We start from the raw sequence: 21,083 nt of genomic DNA, 5'->3' as shown, positions 1-21,083 counted from the left end.
CTCTCTCTCTCTCTCTCTCTCTGTGTGTGTGTGTGTGTGTGTGTGTGTATGTGTGTGTCCAGTCAGGATCTCACTATGCACCTCTGGCTGTCCTAGAACTCACTCTGTAGACCAAGCTGGCCTCAAACTCAGACATCCACCTGCCTCTGCTTCCATGGTGCTGGGATTAAAGATGCTTACCACCAGGACCTGGCAACATTTCTTATTTTTATTTTTATTTTATTATTTATTTATTTATTTATTTTTGGTTTTTCGAGACAGGGTTTCTCTGTGTAGTTCTGGCTGTCCTGGAATTCACTCTGTAGACCAGGCTGGCCTCGAACTCAGAAATCCGCCTGTCTCTGCCTCCCAAGTGCTGGGATTAAAGGCGTGTGCCACCACCGCCCGGCTGATTTCTTATTTTTAAAAGTCATATAATATTCAACTATTTTTTAAGCGTGTGTGTGTGTGTGTGTGTGTGTCTGTATGAGTTTATGGACAACACATGAGTTCAGGTATCCTCAGAGACTAGAAGAGGACATCTGATCCCTTGGAACTGGAGTTACCGGAGATTGTAAGCCACCAGATATGGGTGCTGGGAGCGGCAGAGGGTCCTGGGTCCTCTCCAGCAGTAGTGAGTGCCCTTAATTGCCACACAATCTCCAGCCCTGTACTCAGCCTCTTGCATCTGACTTCTCTCTCCTTTTAAGGATCAGCCATGCTGAAGCCGATGTCAGACTGCACATCCTTGATCCAGATGTATCATATCCTATTGCACGGCTATACCAGCCTTGCCCCCGTTAGCCAGTCCTAGCTTTCAGAAAGCCAACCCCAAAGGCCTCACCCCTCTAGAAAGCCTCCCAGAGGAACCAGACCAGAAGCTGTGATTTCTCTGCTCACAAGTTCCTCTCTTCCTTCTTCCCAAGACCCAGACCTCCAGCCTGAGCCAGCTCCCCACCTGTCTAGTATCTCTGGGCTCCCCATCATCTGCTGGGGTCAGAGCATCTGACCGATGCTCCTGGGTCACACTCAGAGCCACCTGAGCCTGTTCCAGGACCTCAATGACAGATGTTATAGTATCCGTCATGTACCAGGGGCTCCTCTACACATTTGGAGTCATTGTCACTTCTGAGATTGACAGACAAACAGGCTCAGAAGGATGAATAGATGCATACAAGGTCACACAGCTAGCAAGTGACAGGGGTAGGATTCTGTTTATTTGTGGGGTTTTATCATTTGCATGGGGGGACAGTGAACCCCAGACTGAACATGAACATGTTCATATCATGTCCCAAGTGATTATGATTGCTGGTATGTTCCACCAAGCCCAGCTCTCAGAGCTAGGGCTTGAACTCAAGACCTGCTAACTACATACTAAATACCCCACAGTGGGTGGACTGTTCAGTCATGGGAGACAGGGGTGGGGTACAAGGCTCACCTCCAAGTACAGGTCCAGACCCAGGTGAGTGAACTCATATTGCAAGAAGACACGAAAGTTCATGTTCTCCACAGAGTGTACCACAATGTTGATGAACTGCATGCAAGCCACCTAGGGGCCAGGAGCAGAAGCAAATCTCAGGATTCTAGTAGGTGCTGATACCTGCCCTTCCCAATTGTCCCCAAGCCTGCCTCCCCCACCCTACTCCTCTCTCTCTCTCCAGTTTGCATTCTACTAACTCAGTCTTGTAACATCCAAGTCCCCTTGGTCCAGTCTCCTCTCCTCTGACATCTATCCTTTCCCTTGGACAATTAGTTGGTTGTCATTTTGCTGAGCCAGGCTACCCAGAGTCCCACTCTGCTCCCAGCATGCAATAGGGCCCAGCTGATCCTCAGTCCCCAGGGTTCCAATCTCACCATGAAGTCAATGTTGCTGTCTTCATTCCGGAAATACTCCATTAGCTTTTCAAATCGGTGCTGCTCCCCGCACACCTGGAGAGGGAGAATGGCGGACACTGAAAACTAGGTCACACACCTCCTGTGCCGTCTTCCCGATGCTGCCCTTGTGCTCCTACAGGTTCCTCTCCAGTTGAATCCAAATTTGGCCACTCTTCTGCCTCCAACACCACTCCCTCTTAATCTCATACACCCTACGCTGGCTGCACTAGCATTTGGGTGAATTCACACTGTTCTAACCACCTGGTATGCTATCACAGAGAATCACCACACCCAATCCCCCAGCTTCTTCCCAGCTTTGCCTGGTCAAGTTTCACCTTCTCAATGAGGCCTTCGCTACAACCAGTTCCCTCTCCCGTGGCAACCTTTTCCCCATTACATTTAGCTTTGTTTTTGTTTTTCTTTTTCAAGACAGGGTTTCTCTGTGTAGAGACCAGGCTGTCCTGAAACTCATTCTGTAGACCATGTTGGCCTCGAACTCACAGAGGTCCTCCTGCGTCTGCCTCCCCAGTGCTAGGACTAATAGTATGCACCACCACTGCCCAACCATTTAGCATTTTCTAATACTACATATGTTGCTCATTTATTAGCTACTTCCAGCCTTTTCATTATAGGCGTGTGCATGCGTGTATATGTGTGTGCATGTGTGTATGTGTATGCATATGTGTGCATGTGGATCCATGTATGTGCATGCATGTGTATGTGTGTGTGCATGCGTGTGTCTGTGTGCGTGTGTGTACATGTGTGCTTGCGTGTGTGTGTGCATGTATGTGTGTGCATGCGTGTGCATGCATGTGTACGTGTATGCATATGTGTGGAAGCCAAAAATCAATCTCGGGTGTTGTTCTTCAGGAGCGAATCCATCTTTGTTGCCGTTGTTGGTTTTAATACTTACTTAGTATATGCTTGTCCCTGCATGAATAGATGTGTAAAATGTACATATGAAGCCAGTGATAGTGGCACACGCCTTTAGTCCCAGCTCTTGGGAGTCAGAGGCAGGAGGATCTCTGTGAGTTTGAGGCCAACCTGGTCTATAGAGCAAGTTTTAGGACAGCCAGAGCTACATAGAGAAATCTTGTCTCAAAAACAATCAGATCAAACAAAAAAATGCATGTGGGTGCTTGCAGAAGCCAAGAGCACCGGTGGATCTCCTGGAACTGTTACAGGCAGTTGTGGGCCTCCTAGTAGGTGCAGAGTCCAGGTTCACTGAGCCTCACACCTTGTTTTGAGAGACAGGGTCTCTCGGTGGCATGGAGCTCACAGAGTAGGCTTGGCTGGCTGTCACTGAGCTCCAGAGAACTGCCTGCCACTGCCTCTAGAATTAAAATCATGTGCCACTAAACCTGGCTCATTTAAAAAAAAGAGTTATTTTATTTTAAGTATCTGAGTGTGTATGTATATGCAAGGGACCTGGTACCTGCAGAGGTCAGAAAAATGTATCAGATCCCCTGGAACTGGAGTTATGGGCAGTTGTCAACTGCTAAGTGGGCACTGGAATCAATCCAGAGTTCTCTGCAAGGTCAAGTGCCCTTAACCACTGAGCCATCTCTCCAGTCCCTTAGATTCTTGCTGCTGCTGCTGCTGCTGTTGTTGTTGTTGTTGTTGTTGTTACCACTATGTAGCCATGCCTATGTGGTAGTCATAAGGGTCCACCTGCCTCTGCCCCTGGAGTGCTGGGATTAAAAGTGTGTGCTACCATGCATGGCAAACCCAGCTTTTTTATGTGGGCTCATGGACTCAGATCCTTGTCCTTACAAAGGGAGTGCTTTATTGAGTGAGTATTACTATCGCAGCCCTCCAGTGCTTTCTCATTTGTTTTGCTCACTAATGTATCCTAAGGGCCTGCTTCTGTGCCTGGTATATAATCAACCACAGTGAATGTTAGTAAAAGAATAAATAAATGCATCCAGTCCCCTAACCCCATTTTGAGACAGAGTCTGTGCTGGGTTGGTTTTTGCTTTGGCTTAAGTTTTCTTTTTCTGTTGTTTTGTAGCTTAGGCTGGTCTTGAATTCACTGTGTAGCCAGTGATGACCTTGCAGTCCCAGTCCTCCTGGCTCTACCTCCCACATGCCTGGGCCAAGCTGCTTAACTCATCTCCAGCTTTAAAGAGTATTTGATGGACTGGACATGGTGGGGTACACCTTTCATCCCAGCACTCAGGAGGCAGAGGCAGGTGGATCTCTGTGAGTTCAGGGCCAGCCTGGTCTATATATCGAGTTCCAGGCTAGCCAGTGCTGCAAAGTGAGACCCTGCCTTAAAACATTTTTTGAGTGAGTTTGTGTGTGTGTGTGTGTGAATGTGTCGATGGTGGCAGGGGAGGGAGTGGCATGTGTCCGTGTGCACATGCAGAGGCCAGAAGAAGGCATGGGTGTCCCCTCTATCACTCTGCCTATTTCTATGAGGCAGGCTCTCTCCTTGGACCTGGGGGCCATTTTTCCTCAGCTAGGCTGGAAACCAGCAAACAGCAGCAAGCAGTCAGTCCCCTCTCCCTGCGGTCTTGGGTTAGAGACCTTGGCTTCTAACGTGGGTGCTTGGATCTGAACTCAGATCCTTACCAGCAGGCAGGGAGCACACTTAACTACTGAGCCGTATTTCCAGCCCTGTCGTAGCCACATTATTTAGCATGTCACTCTGCACGAACCTCTTGTAAGCTCGTAACATTACTATTCATAACAGTAGCAAAATTACAGTTGTGAAGCAGCAACAAAATAACTTTATGGGGGGTCAGCACAACATGAGGAACTGTACTAAAGGGTTACAGCATTAGGCTGAAACCACTGCCCTAGGCAATGCCCCTGCTGACTACACCTTCCATTCTGAATTTCCTTATCCAGTCTCCTCTGTATTTCCCAAACACCCACCCTGTGTCTCCAGATTCCCTATCAGAGGCCACAGTTTCTGGCAGCCAGACTCCAAGCAGTCCTAGAAGAACAAGTAGGTTTGGGAGGGGGTCCAATACCTCCTTGAAGTTGTCAAAGGCCGCAAGAATGATGTCGTGCCCACCCCGCACGAGGCACACAGCCGCCAGCAGCTCCAGGACCAGAGCCTTGGTTCTGAGAAGAAAAGGGGAAGGACAGGGGAGCTGGGTTGGGGTGAGCCTGGGCAGCAGGCCTGACGATAGGGGATAGAGTTCTTGCAAGGACAGAAGTAGAAAACCAGTTAGGAATATAGACCTTACCTGGGGTTCTTGTTGTTAAGGCTTAGAGCGATCTCATTGACACAGGCTGGGTGGTTCATAACAAGGCTGAAGCCGGACTAGAGAGAGAGGAGAGGTTAGTACCTCAGGCAGGTCTTCAGAACAGCCAACACCTCCTGCATAGTCAGTCTGTGCCGTGCTGTTCTGGCCTCTAGTGCTCAGAGCTTAGGAAGCCCCTCACATCCAGCCATCACCTCCTCTTAAGAAGCCAAGGCCCAACCCTGTCCCCTTTCCAAGTTCATTCGTCTTTTCAAAAGCCAGTGTCAAGCACCCTGGATGTAGCGAAACTGTGCAGGCATGCCCAACCTTTTGACAATGGCCATATACAAAGTTGTAATCTAGGATGCTGGACAGCCAGGAAAGAGTTACTTAAAAAAAAAAATCACACATGTCAAAACCCCATGACGTTTTAAGGAAGTTTACAAAGGTGGATGAAGCACAGAAGTGGAGCCGTACCAGCTGTCCCTCCCAGTGCCATGGCCAAGCCTACTGTCCCATGGACTCCACTACCCAACCCTCCTTGATCCCATCTGAGGCCTACGCTGCCCCCCCACCACACCCAAGGCCATTTCAGCAGACCTGACATGAAGGTAATAAAACCTAGGGCTCTCCTTCAAAACTTCCCAGCCTCCAGACTCCCACCAAAGCCCAGACCCCAGGCTCGTAGGGTTCCGGGTGAGAATGACATGTGGTCTTAGGACATCAGCAGCTAACACAGGTCCCAGGAGAACAAACCATCTCCTGAGGCCCCAATCCCATGCCGCCAGCTGACCTGGTAGTTCATGATGGCTCTCAGACACATGATGCATACATGGACATCGTCCTTCTGGCTGACGATTCGGGAATTCCTCAACGTCTTCCTGCTGTGGGCAGGGGTCAGCCTGGTGGATGTGGAAAAGACAGCGGGGTCAGACCCCCAATCCCTAGCTTCCTGCTCCCCCATACCAGTAAGACGCCTTTTGGAGTGAGGGGGATAGATGTGGACCTCTAAGCCGCTGTCTCCTATCTACCTGACTTAGCTGGCCAGCTGAAGGCAGCCTTCCCCAGGGGCGGGCATGCTGGAGGAGGTAGTGAGTGTAGGTCAAGGAAGCAAAGGCCCTTACGAAGACTTGGTTTTTAAAGGGGCTACTGTGAGCCAGGCATGATAGCACATGCCTGTAATTCCAGTATTTGGGAAGTAAGGGCAGAGGACTGGAGCTCAAAACCAGCCTTGGCTACATAGTAGGGAGCTTCTCGGTTACATGAGAGCCTGTCTCAAAAAAGAAAGGAGGGAGGGAGGAGAGGAAGGAGGGAGGAAGAGAGGGAGGGGAGCTTGTGAGTAGAAAGCCAATCGAAGATAAAGATGGACAAAGCTTGGAAACAGCTAGACAACCATAATATCGCCACAAGGTGGCGCTCACAATCACTTGGGCCCATCTTCCATCTTGAGAGGCAGACTAAACTCAAAGTGCCTAGATTCAAAAACATTCCAGCTCACTACTTTACTAAAGTGAATGACAACATTAGTTCCATATTGGGGGAGTCAGGGGGAATGAGACAAAAGTCTCATGTAGCCCAGGCTGGCCTCCTTTACAGGTATATGTCACCATACCCAGCAATAATAGATACCATCTTTGTATGAGCACACGTGTACATGTCATGTGTGTGCAGAGGTGTAGCTGTGTATGCGGGTGGGCATGTGCACATGCAGACCAGAGAAGCTTGACCATCGTTCTTTCTTCAGAAGCTTTTTACTTTGGGGTGTGTGTGTGTGTGTGTGTGTGTGTGCATGTGTGTGTGTGCATGTGTATGTGTGTATGTGTGTGTATATGTGTGTGTATGTGTATGTGTGTGTATATGTGTGTGTATGTGTGCGTGTGTGTGTGTGTGTGTGAAGGCCAGACAGTCACTTCATGTACCTTCCTTTATCAGTCTTTACTTGTTTTTGAAACAGGGTCTCTTATTAAACCCAGAACTCACTATTCCCACGTGACTGCCAAGCCAACAAGCGCCAGCTGTCCTCCTCTCTCCCCAGCACTGAGCGTGACCCAGGTGCACGCAGCTGGACCCAGTTTTTATATGGGCACTAGAGACGGAGACTCCGGTCCACACACGTCTACAGAAGCACTTTACCCACCAAGCAGTCTCCTCAGCCCCCGGTCTGTTCTTTTGAGACATCTCTCACTGGGACCTGCTACCTGCCAATGAGCCTCGGTCGTCTGGCCACTGAGCACTAGGGCTTGTCTCCTCTCCGTCTCTCCAGTACTGGGATTGTAAGCACACACCACTGTAACCAACTTTTTACACGGGTGCCAGGGACTGAACTTGGGTCCTCACGCTTGCAAGGTGAGCGTTTTCTAACTGGGCCATTTCCTCAGCTTTGGGAACACCTTCACAGGCTAGTTCGAATTATGTAATAAGCCTGGCACCCAGTAAGGAGCATACTGGGTATTCTCTCTGTTATTCTTGCTTTCCCCCCAACCCCCGCAAACAAATTTTTTGAGGTTTTCATTTTTGGAGAGCCACAAACCATATCTTCTGCATGTCGTGCCTCTGGACAGTTCTGTAAGTCTTGCCGCCACACTGGCCAGCCCCACCTCTCCAACTGAGCCCTCCAGGCTGCTTGCCACATCAGCCTTTCCTAGATTGCTCAAATATGTCTCAGTCTTTGTTCATGCTGCTCCTCCTTGTCCCCATCACTTGCCGATCACAAGCCTGTCGTTTGTCAGACACAGTTCCGGTGTCACCTCCTCTGGAAAGTCTTCCTGGTACCACCCCCCCCCCAAGAAGCGGACACCTCCTTTCTCAGAAATCCAGATCACATCTCTGTTATCACACTAAATTGTATTCCCACTAGACTGAGGCCTCCCAAAGCAGAATTTACCTGTCATGTGACCACTTGCCACTAATAGGTGCTATTTAGTGTCTAAAAAACTGTTTGCTCCGTGAATGAATGAAGAAGGAAAGAAACATAGTGTGAGGTCTTGGGGCTTAATATACGGTTGTTCCAGGCTAAGGGGTGTAGCTCATTGGAAGAGTACTTGCCTGTAATGCCTGAAGCCCTGGACTGAAGTCCCAATACCACACACACACACACACACATACACACACACATATGTATGTATGTGTGTAAATATGTATTTACATGTATATTTATATGTATGTATGTATATATATATATATATATATATATGGATGGCTGTGGAGATAGCCAGTTGGTAAGATCATTTACTGTGTAAGCATGAAGACCTGAGTTCAAATCCCCAGCACCCAGGTAAAAGCCATGCTTTTCTGGGTCAGCTATTGGCACACACACACTTGCCCATATACCATACTACAGATATATACACACACAAATAAATAAACATATATTTGGTCCCTCAGACCCAATAGAGGAAGCTGATATGCCAGGGTTATCTCCTTCACCCTCCCTACATCCCAACAAGATGGTAAGATGTCCTACGTCAGGATGAGGAGACCGAGCCACAGCAGATGAACTCAGGGGTATCAGCTGACTGTTCTTCCAACCCACCACCCACAGAGTGGACCCAGCATGCACCTGCCCCCAGCATGCACCTGCCCCCTGGTGACTATGTACGTACCGGGGAGAAGGGGGGCACCTGGAGGCCGCACAGGGAGAAACAAGGGGTTAGAGAGGTACAAAAGGGATCCTACCAACCCTCAACCCCCAACCCCCTACTTATTCCAGTCCCCCTCAGATTCTAGCCTCTGGTCTCTCCACCTGAAAACTTCACACATTTGATTCCTCCATGCTGAACTATTCCTCCCACCGACCCTCAGGCCCTGTTTAGATGTGGCAATGGGGGTCTCTGTTCTCCATTCCCCATCACCCCATCTGGGGCCCGCATACTTGATGGTCAGGCGACTCTTGGGCACAGATGAAGGTGGAGGCTTGCTGAGGTCTTCCACAGACTGGTCCAGGGGCTTGCTCTTCTCTGCACCAGAGGCCACATTTTCTGTGCTTTCCATGTCATACCTGGAGATGCGACGCAAGGAGTTTGGAGGCTCCCACCACAAGGGACACTTAAAGAGGGGACAGAGGGACATGCAAAGCAAGACAGATCTACAGGAGAGATCTCCCCCTGTAAGGGGGGTGGAGTTTGCATTCATTCATGCCTCTCATTCCTGTTTTTTGTTTCTTGAGACAGGCTCTCATTATGTAGATCAGGCTGGCCAGAACTCATGGACCTCTGCCTGTCTCTGCCTCCCAAATTCTGAGATTAGAGATCTGCACCACGCCCAGCTCATCCATAGCTCTGCGGGGAGCACACTGAAGGGGCAGGAAGATCCCTTCTGGGCAAGGGCAGGTCTTCAGAAGAACCACTGCCCAGGGCCAAGTCCAGCTTTCCTGGGACAGGGGAAGAGATCAGTTCCTGTTCAGAGGTCTAGTGGAGGCCCAGGAATGTGTGATCAGGACACTGAGAGGAAGCATGAGGGTTGGGACAAGGAGCTTACGCAACAGAGCACTGGGCAAAGGCCAGGTACTCAAGCAGGACATCCAGGCCCCGGTTCTCTTCATTGAGGAATTCCTGCACCCACCTGCAGAGCACAAGGTTCTCTGAGTTACACCCAGAAAGGCTTCTGCCCAAGCGAGCAATGAGCAGGCAAAGCCAGAGCCCTTGACTGCCCTTGCCCCAGAACATAACACCATCCCCCACCCTCAAGAGACCCAGGGATATCAGGGGATGCCGAGGACCTAAGCAGGACCCACAGCCCAGCTGTGTGTGGAAATCCAGCCCAGGCAACAGGAGAGGAAGGAAATGGTCCCCAGGGCCAGCCCGTGATGGAGAGGCTGGAAAGCCCCAGAGGCTGCCAGAGTCAGAGTTTTCCTAAGCTTACCCAATGTGGTTTGTCCTCAGGGAAGTCTCCAGCTCCCGAAGCACCTGTGTAGACTCCTGAACTCGCCTCTTAAACTGGGGGCAAGAAAACAAGGAGTCTGTGGGTGGAACCCAGACTCCCACTGTCCTGAGGCATCGGCCAGAAGTATCCACCCCCAGCATGCATTCAAGGCCTTTCACGTTTAGCCTCCCTCGCCACCTCCACACACCTGTGCAACAGAATGACTACTCGTGGACTACATGCCTTCCCCCAACATAGAGGGTATATTCACACGTTTGAAGATATAGGGTGCACAGACATATCTCTATCCAGAGATCCAGTATACACACACACATGCATAGCTCTACACAGACATATTGGGCATGCACACATTGAACACAAGTATGCACATCCACACAGGAAAACCCCGATATGTACACACAGGGCACCTACTTACATGCCCATTTGTTTATATATGGGATACACACATATACATCCATTTTTTTCTTCCTCTCTCTCCTTTGTCTATGTATGGACTCAGGGATACACAAGAACAAATATACCTACAAACCCCAAATCATGCACACCTACCATACACATGTGTCTATGCATAAATACACAGGGTGCACATATGTATATACATAATACAAATACACACAGGAATGCCTGTGTAAGCACATATGAGACACTATACACACACACACACACACACACACACACACACATATACATATTTGGAGGGTGAAGAATAGAAAGGGGGAGAATAAGAAGGGAGATATATATACCCCCAGGTTGGACATCCAATCAGATGCTACCTTTCGGCTGACCCCACCGGTATCCAGGTAGCTCTTCAGCTTCTGGATGTAGGCTGCAGGGGGATTCTTGACTTGAAACCGCTCCTGGGGGTATGAATGGAGTGTACAGAGAACCCATCACAGCTGCCCAAAGACCACTGGGTAGCTTTCCTCCCAATACTCCTTCTCATCTCTGACTTGAGGTTTCAGGCCATCTTAAACTGCTTCTGAAATACCAAAGGCACAAACTTTGGACATGTGGGAGACCTTAGCCCCATGCATGGTTTGTGCCTTCCCTGGGGCCAGGGGAACAGAGGCCAGTCCAGTCACAGGCCCTGCCTTGGGTTATTCTTTCAGGCCTGTTTTGCCCTTCCCGGACTAGAGTGTAAAGTTTAGGCAGGGATCAACTCCCTGGCAGGCAGACAGCCCATCTCCAGGACAGCTGTCCTGTCCTCTGCTTAGGTAGGTGCCTGTGTGTGCTCTTTTCCTATATTTCACTGCCTCAGGTCTTCACATGGAAGTAGGGATCACAGCAGAGGGGCACCTTACCACAAGGCTCCTACCCTTCCCAGCCCAGAACCCTCAGATGTGCTCAGACACCCTCTTCTACCTTCTACTCTGCAGTCTTCAAGCCCCTCTGAGAATCCAGGCAGAACCCTTCAACAGAGACACCAAGTGCAGCTCCAGAACCTTTAGAGCACTCCCAACTCTGCCGTGGCCCAGCATTACCAAGATGGATGCCCAGCTGGTAAGTCACCGTCCATTAGTGGAAGGGCTTGCTGGTTCTGGGGGAAGCCAAGGGGCTCCTCTCCCCAACTCCCTACCTCCCAGCCTCCAGGCCTCAGCTGGAAAGCAGCTCCTCTTCCTCTTCATGATCCTGGCTGAGAAGCCAGTCTCCACCCTCTCCACCTCCACACTGGAGGAGAGTAGCCCGGGCCCCCAGCAGCTGGAGAGATGAGCCACTCAGTGAACCTAGGGCCTGGCCTGGGCTCTGACACAGTATTCTGACCTGACCGCTCTTGGAGACAATTGCTTGACTGTGTCTCCCTTGACTTCAGAAGAAAAAGACAGGGTACCTGCTCTTTCCTCTCCCTCCAGTTGGCTAAATGCAGGGATATTTCCTCTTTTTCTCAGCCCAGAGTAGGAGAGACAAGCCACCCGGCATGGAGACCCACACCTGTAATCTCAGTAACTCTGAATAATGGTAATGTCTCTGAAGGCTAAGGCAGAAGGAACACGAGTTTGAAGCCCGCCTAAGCTGCATAGCAAGACTCAGTTTCAAAAACAGAAACCCAAGTGCTATGGACGTAGCTCAGTGGAAGACTGCTTACTAAGCATGCATGAAGCCCTAGGTTCAGTCCCCAGCAGTGCAGAACATCAGGGGCAGCCGCTGCCAGCTGTCTAGGACACACCCTGCTGATGACCCCCAGTGGTTGCTCATCAGGCCTTTCAAGGGAATAGAGTCCTGTGTGGGCCCCCAGCCACCCCAGTAGATTAATATCTACCCTGAACAGCAGCCAGGCCCCTCTCCTGCCAGCTCCTGCATCCTCAGAACAGGGTTCCCCAAGAGCAGAAGCAAGGGCAGCCGAGCCTTCTAGGCACCCACCTGGTCACAGATGAGCTCCCATTTCTTCTCATTGTCATACTGGCTCAGCAGCTGGACCTTGTCTGGCGGCAAGTTCATACAGTTCTGAGGAGACGGAAGACAAAGGCCCCTGAGCCCGAGAGAGAATGGCCATCTTCGGGGACTCCACAGTGCTCCCTCAAAGATGTGCTGTCCTCTCACCCCGGCAGATAAGCAGTGTTGTCCAGGGAGAAAATCAAAGCCCAGAGAGGTAGGGCCATCTTCCCCCAAGGTCCCAAGCTCCCAGGGCCCCCGAGGCGGAAAGGAACCTGGGGTCTGATTCCAAGTGTGACTAGGCCCAGCCACCATACACATCTTCTCCTGGCACACATGGCATGAGACAATTATGTGCGTTCCTCAGGGATCTCCAAAGCCTCTAGGCTCCACTGGAGCTCAGGGGACACTGTCACTACCCCCATCTGAGTGAGGACAGCAGGGAAGTCATCTCCAGACAGGTCCAGCTGGGACCTGCTGCCGGGGTCTTACACCCATCAAGCACCTTGTGTGCGCAGACTAGGCCCAGGTCACCAGGAGGTCGAGGGGGCTTAGAGCAGTGTGCCATCCAGCAGGGAGTCCCAGACAGGTATGTCGCAGCTGCAGAGGTAGGGAGATTTGAGCAACGGAAGTCACTCCATCACAGAATGGGCACAACACTGGGCCTGAGGTACCGCTGGCCCAGGCTGGGACTCTCCCTCGCACACCTAAGATAAATCAGCAGTACTCCCCGCAAGGCCTTTCCCCCTAGCCGCACGTTCTTGTCACAAGTCATATGTACAGCTCAGCCAGGCCTGTGGATTCGAGCGTGTGTTGCTGGAGGCAGGGGTCTTAGTATCCCCAGGGCCTAGCAAGTCTGCCTAACAGACCTAGAGATCAAGGCCAGCTCACCCCAATCCAGGAAACCTCGAGTCTAATGAGGACCTAACTATGTCAGTCCCCCCATGCCAGTTTTTGCCTTCATTGAGTTCAGTTTAGCCTGGGTCTCCACCATGGACACAGGAGCCCCCAAGGAGCTCAGCCCAAGGCCTGGGAATTGTCTGATACCCACTCTGGTAGTTCAGGCTATACACTCTCTGACCCTGGCTCTGAGAAGAGGCCATGGCTGGAGCAGAGAAGGAGCCACACCCACTGGAGACTCCACAGCTAGCTTCCTCTCTTGGGTGGCAGGGTTAGGTCTGGGGCTCTGGCCAGACCTCGCCCCAAAATCACTGTCTTGACTCATCCTCGGAGAACAGGAAGCTGGGTTGTCAGCCCCCATTGCCTAAGCTTTCCGGCTGGGGCCCTACTTATGAGGTGAAACTGCCCACCCACCACACTCCAAGGCCAGCCGGGGGCTGAGGTACGTCATCCCTGTCCCCATTTCGAAAGTGAGCCTGGACTGAGGAAACTACATCAGGCCTGCTCCTGCTGCATGACAGAGTCTTTCCTAAAGGGGTCTGAAGACTGTGGGGTGGGGCCTACTCTGCTTCAGGGGACCTAGGAACCTACTTTTCCTCTGTCTTTCTTGGGGGTGGGAAAGGAGGCTGAGGTGCAGCAAGGCCAGGGGGAAGAGGAAGTAGGAAGCCGGGCTTCACAAGACCCTGAGTCCAGGGCCACCACAAAGGAGGGAGATGAAGAGGATGCTGAACTTCAGGATCTGAGCCTTAGAGAGGACAGCATCTCTGTCATGAGATGTCTGAGCCCTACTAACCTAGGAGACCTGTGTGGCTCTAGAATGGCCCGGGACTACTTCAGATTTCAATAACATCATAAGGCACTGACCTCCTCCTGTCCTGACCACCATCACTGACACTGTGACTAGCCTATCTTAGAGGCACAAATTAACTTAATGACCCGCCCAAGGTTACCTTGTGAAGACAGGTGTGTGTGTGTGTGTGTGTGTGTGTGTGTGTGTGTGTGTGAGGTTTTGAGCCACAACCAGGGTTCATACCCCTCAGGGCCACTCCAGAGTTAGTGCCAAGGACAGACAACCTCTGCATGGAACTGCCTGATGGACCTGTCTCAACAATGGCAGAAGGCAGGGTGTCCCTTGTTCCTTAAGCTACCTGGGACTTTTTGGGCCCCGGGCCCACGTGCCAGCCTGCCAGACAAGCTAAATTTAGGCTCAGAAATCAGAAATAGCTCTGACAGCACTCGACACTCATTAGCAGCTGTTCCCCGGCTGTGGCTGTGCCCACCAAGGAGCCGGGTATCCAGGGAGCGGGAGATAGGCTACCAAATGCCACTCACTCAGGGTGAGGCAGGGCCACCCTCAGGGCAGGAACCAAACCCCTTACGAGGGCATTCAGCAAAGAGGTAGCCCAGTGAGCAGGGACCAGGTTAAGCAAAAGGATGACTGGCATTGTTCAAATAGGACAGGAAGGGATAGATAGTCTACATGTGTGACTGGCACATCTGCCTCCTGATTGGATGAAGGAGGGACAGCAGCTGCGATGCAGAAAAACTGAAGCTAAGTTCAAAACACCCACCTACTCTGGGTCTCTGGGCCCACCTAGTCTGACAGCCTGTTGGCCTGTCAGCCTCAGCTTCCTCCTCCATAAAATGGGCACAGGCCAGCCTACCTTCACACTCCCAGAGGGCCCAGGAATATTCAGAAGCACAGTTGTGATATAATATTCTCTGGTGTTCTATCACTAGGAAGAAGCATCTTATAAGTGTGGGGCACAGGAAACTGGAGGGGTCCATCGAAGACCTCAAGGTCTGGGAGATGTTTGGCCAAACCTGTACCCTCCCTTTCCTCACTGTCCCATTGCTTCAGGCCAGGTGAGGAAGCAGATGGGGTTAATTAGGTGAGATGTGGCCACACAGGTGCTGACTCTGGACATTAGACACAGACCTATCATCATCCCAACACTGTGAAGACAGAGATAGGAAGATAGCTCCAAGCTTGAGTGAGCCCAGACTGGTCCCACAGCAGCACAAGGTATACAAATAAATAAATAAATAAATAAATAAATAAATAAATAAATAAATAAATAAATAAAGGCAGTGGTGGCACAGGCCTTAAATCCCAGCATGCAGAAGGCAGAGGCGGGCAGGTCTCTGAGCTCAAGTCCAGCCTGGTCTACAGAGTGAGTCTCAGGACAGCCAGAGCTACACAGAGAAACCCTGTCTGGAAACCCTCAAAAATAAATGAAGAAACAGAATTAATTTCATTCATATTCCTATTTGGCTATGTGGGGACAACCTTTTCTCCCTGTCCTGACCTCTGGAGACTACAGAGAGACAGGCCCCAGCTGCAGTTCAGCCAGCCCCACCGCTGCAGACTCATGCTATGACCCTGCAACTCCTGGCACCGTGGACCTTGTTGATTTCTGAGACACTGTCCCAGGAGACTCGGGGCTCTGGCCACATCTGGACATGACCACACCCTACAGTTTTGCTTTCGGCTTTCACAAAATCTGGGCGCCATCCCACTACCCCACCCCTTCCCCACAGCCCTGCCCCTTGAGGTCCAGGAAGCTCCTGAATGTGGACCCCAGTGTCAGGTAACTCCAGAGATTAGCATGACAGTCCAGATCCCGAGGCTCCTCTGTTCTCCCCGCCACGTCTGTGAGGTATCCACCTTGGCACTCAAGCTGTCTGCACATGTGCAGAAACAATTGCACGCATCACTTAAAATCCCGGATACAGCTTGACGGGAGCCCTTACAAGCAGTCCTGGGCTTAGAGGAAGCTATGCTGTAACCCAGCCTGCATCAGGGACTGAGAACCCCAAAAGTTACCAGTTTCTCTTACCTAAGCTCCAGGTCCTCCAGAGGAGGACAAAGGTCAAAGCTAGTGGGGAGCAGAACACCACACCTTACCATCCATATAATCCAGCAAGAGAATGACAACAACAACAATAATAATAATAATAAATATCCCCTAACACTTCTCTGGTCTCACCTCTCTCTAAGTATTGTAACTTATTACCAACTCATTTAAACATCAACAACAAACACACCAGTTACTATTTTAACCCCAGGTCCCAGATGGGAAACTGAGGCAAAGAGCTATTAAGTCACTTGCCCATGGAGACCTAGCTGACAATGTGGTTTAAAAACACAAGGTTTGGGGGTTTTTTCTCCCCAAAATAAGGGCACTGGGGTCCTGACTGCAGACAGTCCTAGCCCCAATTACCCCGTCTGAGAAACCAGGAACAGCCAGAGTAGCTTCCTGCCACCCAGTACCCTACACTTCCTGTTGTTGCCCACACTGAGTTCTTACTCACTGGGGGAACCCCCCCCCCAGCACGCTATGCGTGTAGGGAAGTAGAGGCCTCCCACCCCCTCCTCGTGTGCACACCGCTGCTGCTGCTGCTGCTGCCACCACCGTTAGCACCAGGCTACTCCACCCTGCAGGGGAGCTGGGCCCTCCCTCTCGTGGTTTCCGGCCACCAGGCAGTTTTCAGTCTGGGCCTCAGTGCTTCTAACCTGTGTAATGGCAAGGAGGCTGCCTGGCCTGTGCTAGCCCGAGACCTGGAGGTGACTCAGTAATGCAGGGCAACCTGGGATCTTCTTGTGGGGGAGGGGCACGGGGCCTTAGGGAGGCCCGGGACAGCTCCCCTTGCACACTGTAGAGAGCGTTTACTGGCACTTGCTCCTCGGTAGGCTCTATACTGAGCCCTCGACCTCCCAAATCCTAGGAGGCCGCCATATTAGTATTATCCTCCTGTTACGCAGAAGAAAAACTGGAGCTCAAAGATGTGAATTTGCCCAAGGTCACACACGAATTAAGCAACAAGGATGAAAGTCATCTGCCAAGCTGCCACCGTCCCCAACTCCACCCCTTTCAAAGGCAGGGAGAACCAAGCCACCTTCCAGAATCTTGATTTTCAAGAAAAATGCAGAGGTGGCCCAAGGGCAAACACCTCCTTCTCATCTCCTCCAGCCCTTTGTCAACTGACCCCAGATGCCAATGTGAATCATGCCCACCGCCCTGCACTTGGGGTCAGCATGTGCTAGCTATGCCTGCTGAGAATGCCAGCCATGGCCTCTGCCCAACCCCACAGCTAACCACAAGGCCACACCCCACAGAGATCCACTGAAGGGACAGTCCACAGGGACTGAGTAACACCCCAAGCACTAAGGGACACCTTTGTCACTGCTCAGCAAAGCAGAGATGTCTGACCTGTTCTTCATCACCAGCCCCAGAAGTGGGAGATAGAACTCCAAAGACCTATATTCTTCTTGGAGCTGTCCTGACTGGTCCAAACTGCCTGATAAGGTGCCCACATCCTGGATATGAGTAAGAGCCCCCCAGTGAGCTAGACCCTCATCCAGCCCTGCCTGGATACAGCACTACTCAGCCTCACACAGACATCTTTAGGTACTGTCCCTTATTCCTTCACCCAGGTCCACAGGCAGATCACACAGGCCCCGTGGCCAGCCACATGCAATGACTCTGGGCTGTCCTGGACAGGGTGGCTTGCCATCTCAAACCTTTGCTCTGCAAACCTCTCAGAGAAGACAGGGAAGTGTTGGAAGACACCCAGCCCTGGGCATGGGCGTGGGAGAGGTGAGAGCTGGTGTTCCCACCACCACAGCAGGCCTGTGTAATGGGGCAGCCATCGCTCCTCCGCGGTTGCTAAGGCAGCAGTCGAAACCTTGGCTCAACCTGCTCTTTCTCCCCACCCCCATTTTAAGCAGGGTACCCCCCCTTTCCCATAGCCTTCTTGAAAGGTAGTAACTCCATCATCCACCATTGGAGGGAAAATATCTCTTTGCTCCCCTTGCCTGGCCGGTGGAAGCACCCCAAATCATAAGAAGAGCACCGTAGCTAAGAGAAGGGGAAGTTTGGGGAGTTGGGAATCCTACTCCCTACCAAAGATAAAAAGGCCAAGCCTGAAATGACAGGTTCCCAGGGCCATGTGACTGGGGAACTGGGTTCCCGTATTAACACTGGGGAATCCGTAGGGCGGGGCCCCCACAACAACTTGAGGTCATTTCGTGTTAGATATTCCCAAAAGACTGCACGAGACTCCAGGTGTAGGGGTCAGATGGAGCCACACCCACTGGTAAACTCCTGATTTCACCAAATCTTTAGCCCTGGGTAGCCTTAAGCAGAGGTCAGGTCATTAATCCAGGTGGGGCTCATGACCCTAACGGTGAGGGAACAAGAAAAGCCAGTTCTCAACCCTGTGACCTGAAGATGGGTTTACCCACCCACAAAGGATAAGGGACAGCTTTGAGTTCCAGGGGACTTGAAAGGAATGGGTAACCCTGTGGGTACCGCTGCCCTAGACTTCCACTAAGCCACCGAGACATACTGGAAGGTCCATCTCCTGACCTTCCCTCCATGGCCTGTCCCTCAGGGATTCCCAGCAGCATTTCCTATCACTACAACACCCAAATCCACCCAGGGCAATCAAGTCCTGCACTTGACTTTTGGAATTTCCACTGGTCTGAATTATTCACAAAGCTCTTTCCCATTAGTGTACCTGACCAAACAGACTGGCCGAGAACCAGCCCTTATCCATAGACACATGAAGAGAAAGAAGAATCCAAGGCCCTCCGCTGACAGGCTGAGCCCACCACTCAGCCAGGCTCCTCATATGACCCCCTCCCCCACTTGCTCAGCTCAGCTCAGCCAAGGTCTGGATTTGGGGGAAAGGGAGTTAGGGGCAGGTGGAAAAACAGGGAAGTCCAAGGCTAGCCTAGTGCGAAATGTCCCTCCAAGTCCCTATTCATTCCCCAAGTTAAATACTTGTACCTTCACAAGGAGAGACCCACCCCATCTCAGAGGTCCCCCCAAGCTCCTCCTGTCCTTCTTCTGGAGTCAGGATTCTCAGGAACTGTTGCCCCTTTGGGACCATGCAGAGAATCTAGCAAGTCAGGCCTAATGACTTGCTAGCCAGAGAGTGGAAAAGCCATCTAAGAGGTGTGGGGACAGAGGGCCAGCACTTCTTTGCTTCCAGAATGAGCCCTCCCCTGGGCTCCCATCCTCAGACCTGCAACACCAGCCTACTGAGACTGGAAAAGGCCTCTAGGAAACAGTCTACCCTTCCCCACAGTCACCCGTGTCCAGCCAGGGATGGCTAACAGTACACAGGCCCCCTGGGCAACCACCTACAGAAGACAGCAGGAAAGAGTGCTGGAGTGAAGAGGGGGAAGTGAAAACTGGCCTTTCCCCTTCCCCTACTTCTGCCTCCCACCCTTCTTCGGGACCTGTGACTGCACGGCCCACCCTACCAGAAACACTTGAATTGCTCCATGCTCAAGGGGTTGATGACTCCTTCCCCAGAGGCCTAAACCTCAGCTTCTAGTGCATTCTATCCCACCCTTGCCTGCTCCAGTTTCCCAAGCAAGTGACAGCCAAGAGGGAGGGGAGCCTTCCAGATTTTTGTTCCACTCCAAGCCAGAAGGACCAACCCATGCTGACTCCACCCTTCCTAAGCTTACTCCTTTCGGTGATTGGGGGTGGTCCACGATGAGGATACTGCAAGCACCCATTCTGGGGCATGGTGGGGATGATAAATACGAGCGGAACGTCTCAGAGTCCAACTCCTATGCCAGACACCAGAACAACCCAGGACTAAAAGACTCCACTAGGTCTACAACTTCGAGGAGGTTAAATTATAACCCCTTTCCTCTTTGACCCTGAGATGCAGAAGGGCAGGTGTTCCAGACCTTCACCCAGCCGCTGGGCCTGCGTGTAGTGGAAAAGTGGGCGCCAGCCCCCTCACACCCCGGGCTCATGAGAAGAATCCAAGATTGGAACCCAACCTCATGAGACATTTTTGACACCTTTAGACCTAGGAGCATAGGAAGAGGATGGGGAGGGGGGAGTCTCTTAAGAAAGCTTATTGGAGGGGGATGAAGAAAGTTTCTTGAGGAGGTAGTGCTAAGTCACTCTGAAAGATGACACTGTCACTCCCACCCCCTGGAGGGACTGCAGGTGGACCGGGGATCTCCAAGCGGCACCTGAGTCCCAAGAGGCGGGGACGCATGCGGAGCCCCTGTCATCCCTGGCTCCCGGTGCGCACCAGGTCACACTCACCAAGACCCGCGTGAACCTCTCCTCCAGCTCCCCCGCAGCTGGCATCGGTTGCTTGGGGACGGCTGGCTGTTTCGGGGGCGACGCGGTAGGGCCCGCGGGCTGCTCGGCGCTGCCAGCCGCGTTGCCCATGGTGGTCCCCACCCAGCCGGCCAGGCGCCTCCAGCCTCGGAGATCCAGTTTTCCCTAGGGGTCGCGGATCAGGCTCTGGGAGCCGAGGGGCGAAGGGCAGCGCTGGGTGGCGGGGCTGGACTAGGCGGCTCTCTGCTCAGCAGCGTGCAGGGGCCGGGGCGCGGCGTCCCATAGCGGCGGCCCCGTCCGAGGGAGCGGGCGACGAGCGAGGCTCGGGGAGGAAGTCGGGTTGCAGGCAGCCGGGGCCAGAGGGCTGGGCTGGGGGCAGGAAGCTGTGGCGCGGGCTCCCCCCTCGGCGATTTTCGAACTTCTGCTGCCGCTCCCGGTGCGCGCAAACCGCAGTTCTCCGCCGCGCACCCGGCCCCAGGGGGGCGGGCTGCAGGGAGGGGGCGGGCGCGGGCGCCGGCCGGGGGTCCTCCGCAGCCATGGCGCTCCGGCCGGGGGCTGCCGATCGGTGCACCTGCGGCGGAGGGGGTGGCCGCCGATGCACCTGCCCGAGCCGGAGCCGACCCAGGCGAGGCCGAGAACACGGCGGCGCCCTCGCCCGGCGCCTCCGGGTCCTAGAACCGCAGCTCTCCGCCCTGAGCCCGGCAGTAAGGGGGTCTCTAGGCCCGAGCCTGAAGGAGGCAGACCCCCCCGGCGCGGAAGATTGTCCAGCCAATGGGCGCGCGCC

General features: G+C 52.5%; 1 protein-coding gene across 4 annotated transcripts in view; it reads right to left on the bottom strand.

Annotated features, from left to right (window-relative positions):
• Fmnl1 (formin like 1) overlaps positions 1 to 20,585 on the bottom strand; it is a 27,751-nt gene extending 7,166 nt beyond the window's left edge. For 2 of the 4 annotated variants that reach the window (XR_003713032.1, XM_028780383.1), the window contains exons 1-12: positions 20,282 to 20,425; positions 12,288 to 12,371; positions 10,673 to 10,786; positions 9,909 to 9,982; positions 9,525 to 9,608; positions 8,920 to 9,045; positions 8,651 to 8,668; positions 5,842 to 5,950; positions 5,052 to 5,128; positions 4,833 to 4,926; positions 1,834 to 1,908; positions 1,418 to 1,528 (exon numbers count right to left, since the gene is read on the bottom strand). Coding sequence is in view for 3 of the 4 variants with exons in the window: in XM_028780383.1 (XP_028636216.1) it covers positions 1,418 to 1,528; positions 1,834 to 1,908; positions 4,833 to 4,926; positions 5,052 to 5,128; positions 5,842 to 5,950; positions 8,651 to 8,668; positions 8,920 to 9,045; positions 9,525 to 9,608; positions 9,909 to 9,982; positions 10,673 to 10,786; positions 12,288 to 12,371; positions 20,282 to 20,410 (1,095 nt within the window). In the remaining variant the exon portion in view is untranslated. Of the gene's footprint in view, positions 1 to 1,417; positions 1,529 to 1,833; positions 1,909 to 4,832; positions 4,927 to 5,051; positions 5,129 to 5,841; positions 5,951 to 8,650; positions 8,669 to 8,919; positions 9,046 to 9,524; positions 9,609 to 9,908; positions 9,983 to 10,672; positions 10,787 to 12,287; positions 12,372 to 20,281 lie in introns of all 4 variants that reach the window. The other 2 variants (XM_028780385.1, XM_028780384.1) reach the window with 2 other exon arrangements.
• Between the last annotated feature and the right edge of the window lie 498 nt (positions 20,586 to 21,083).

This window comes from Grammomys surdaster, unplaced genomic scaffold (assembly GCF_004785775.1).
Source record: "Grammomys surdaster isolate TR1022 unplaced genomic scaffold, NIH_TR_1.0 371, whole genome shotgun sequence".
Classification (NCBI taxonomy): Eukaryota; Metazoa; Chordata; class Mammalia; order Rodentia; family Muridae; genus Grammomys; species Grammomys surdaster.
This window is presented reverse-complemented; position numbering and strand designations above follow the sequence as displayed.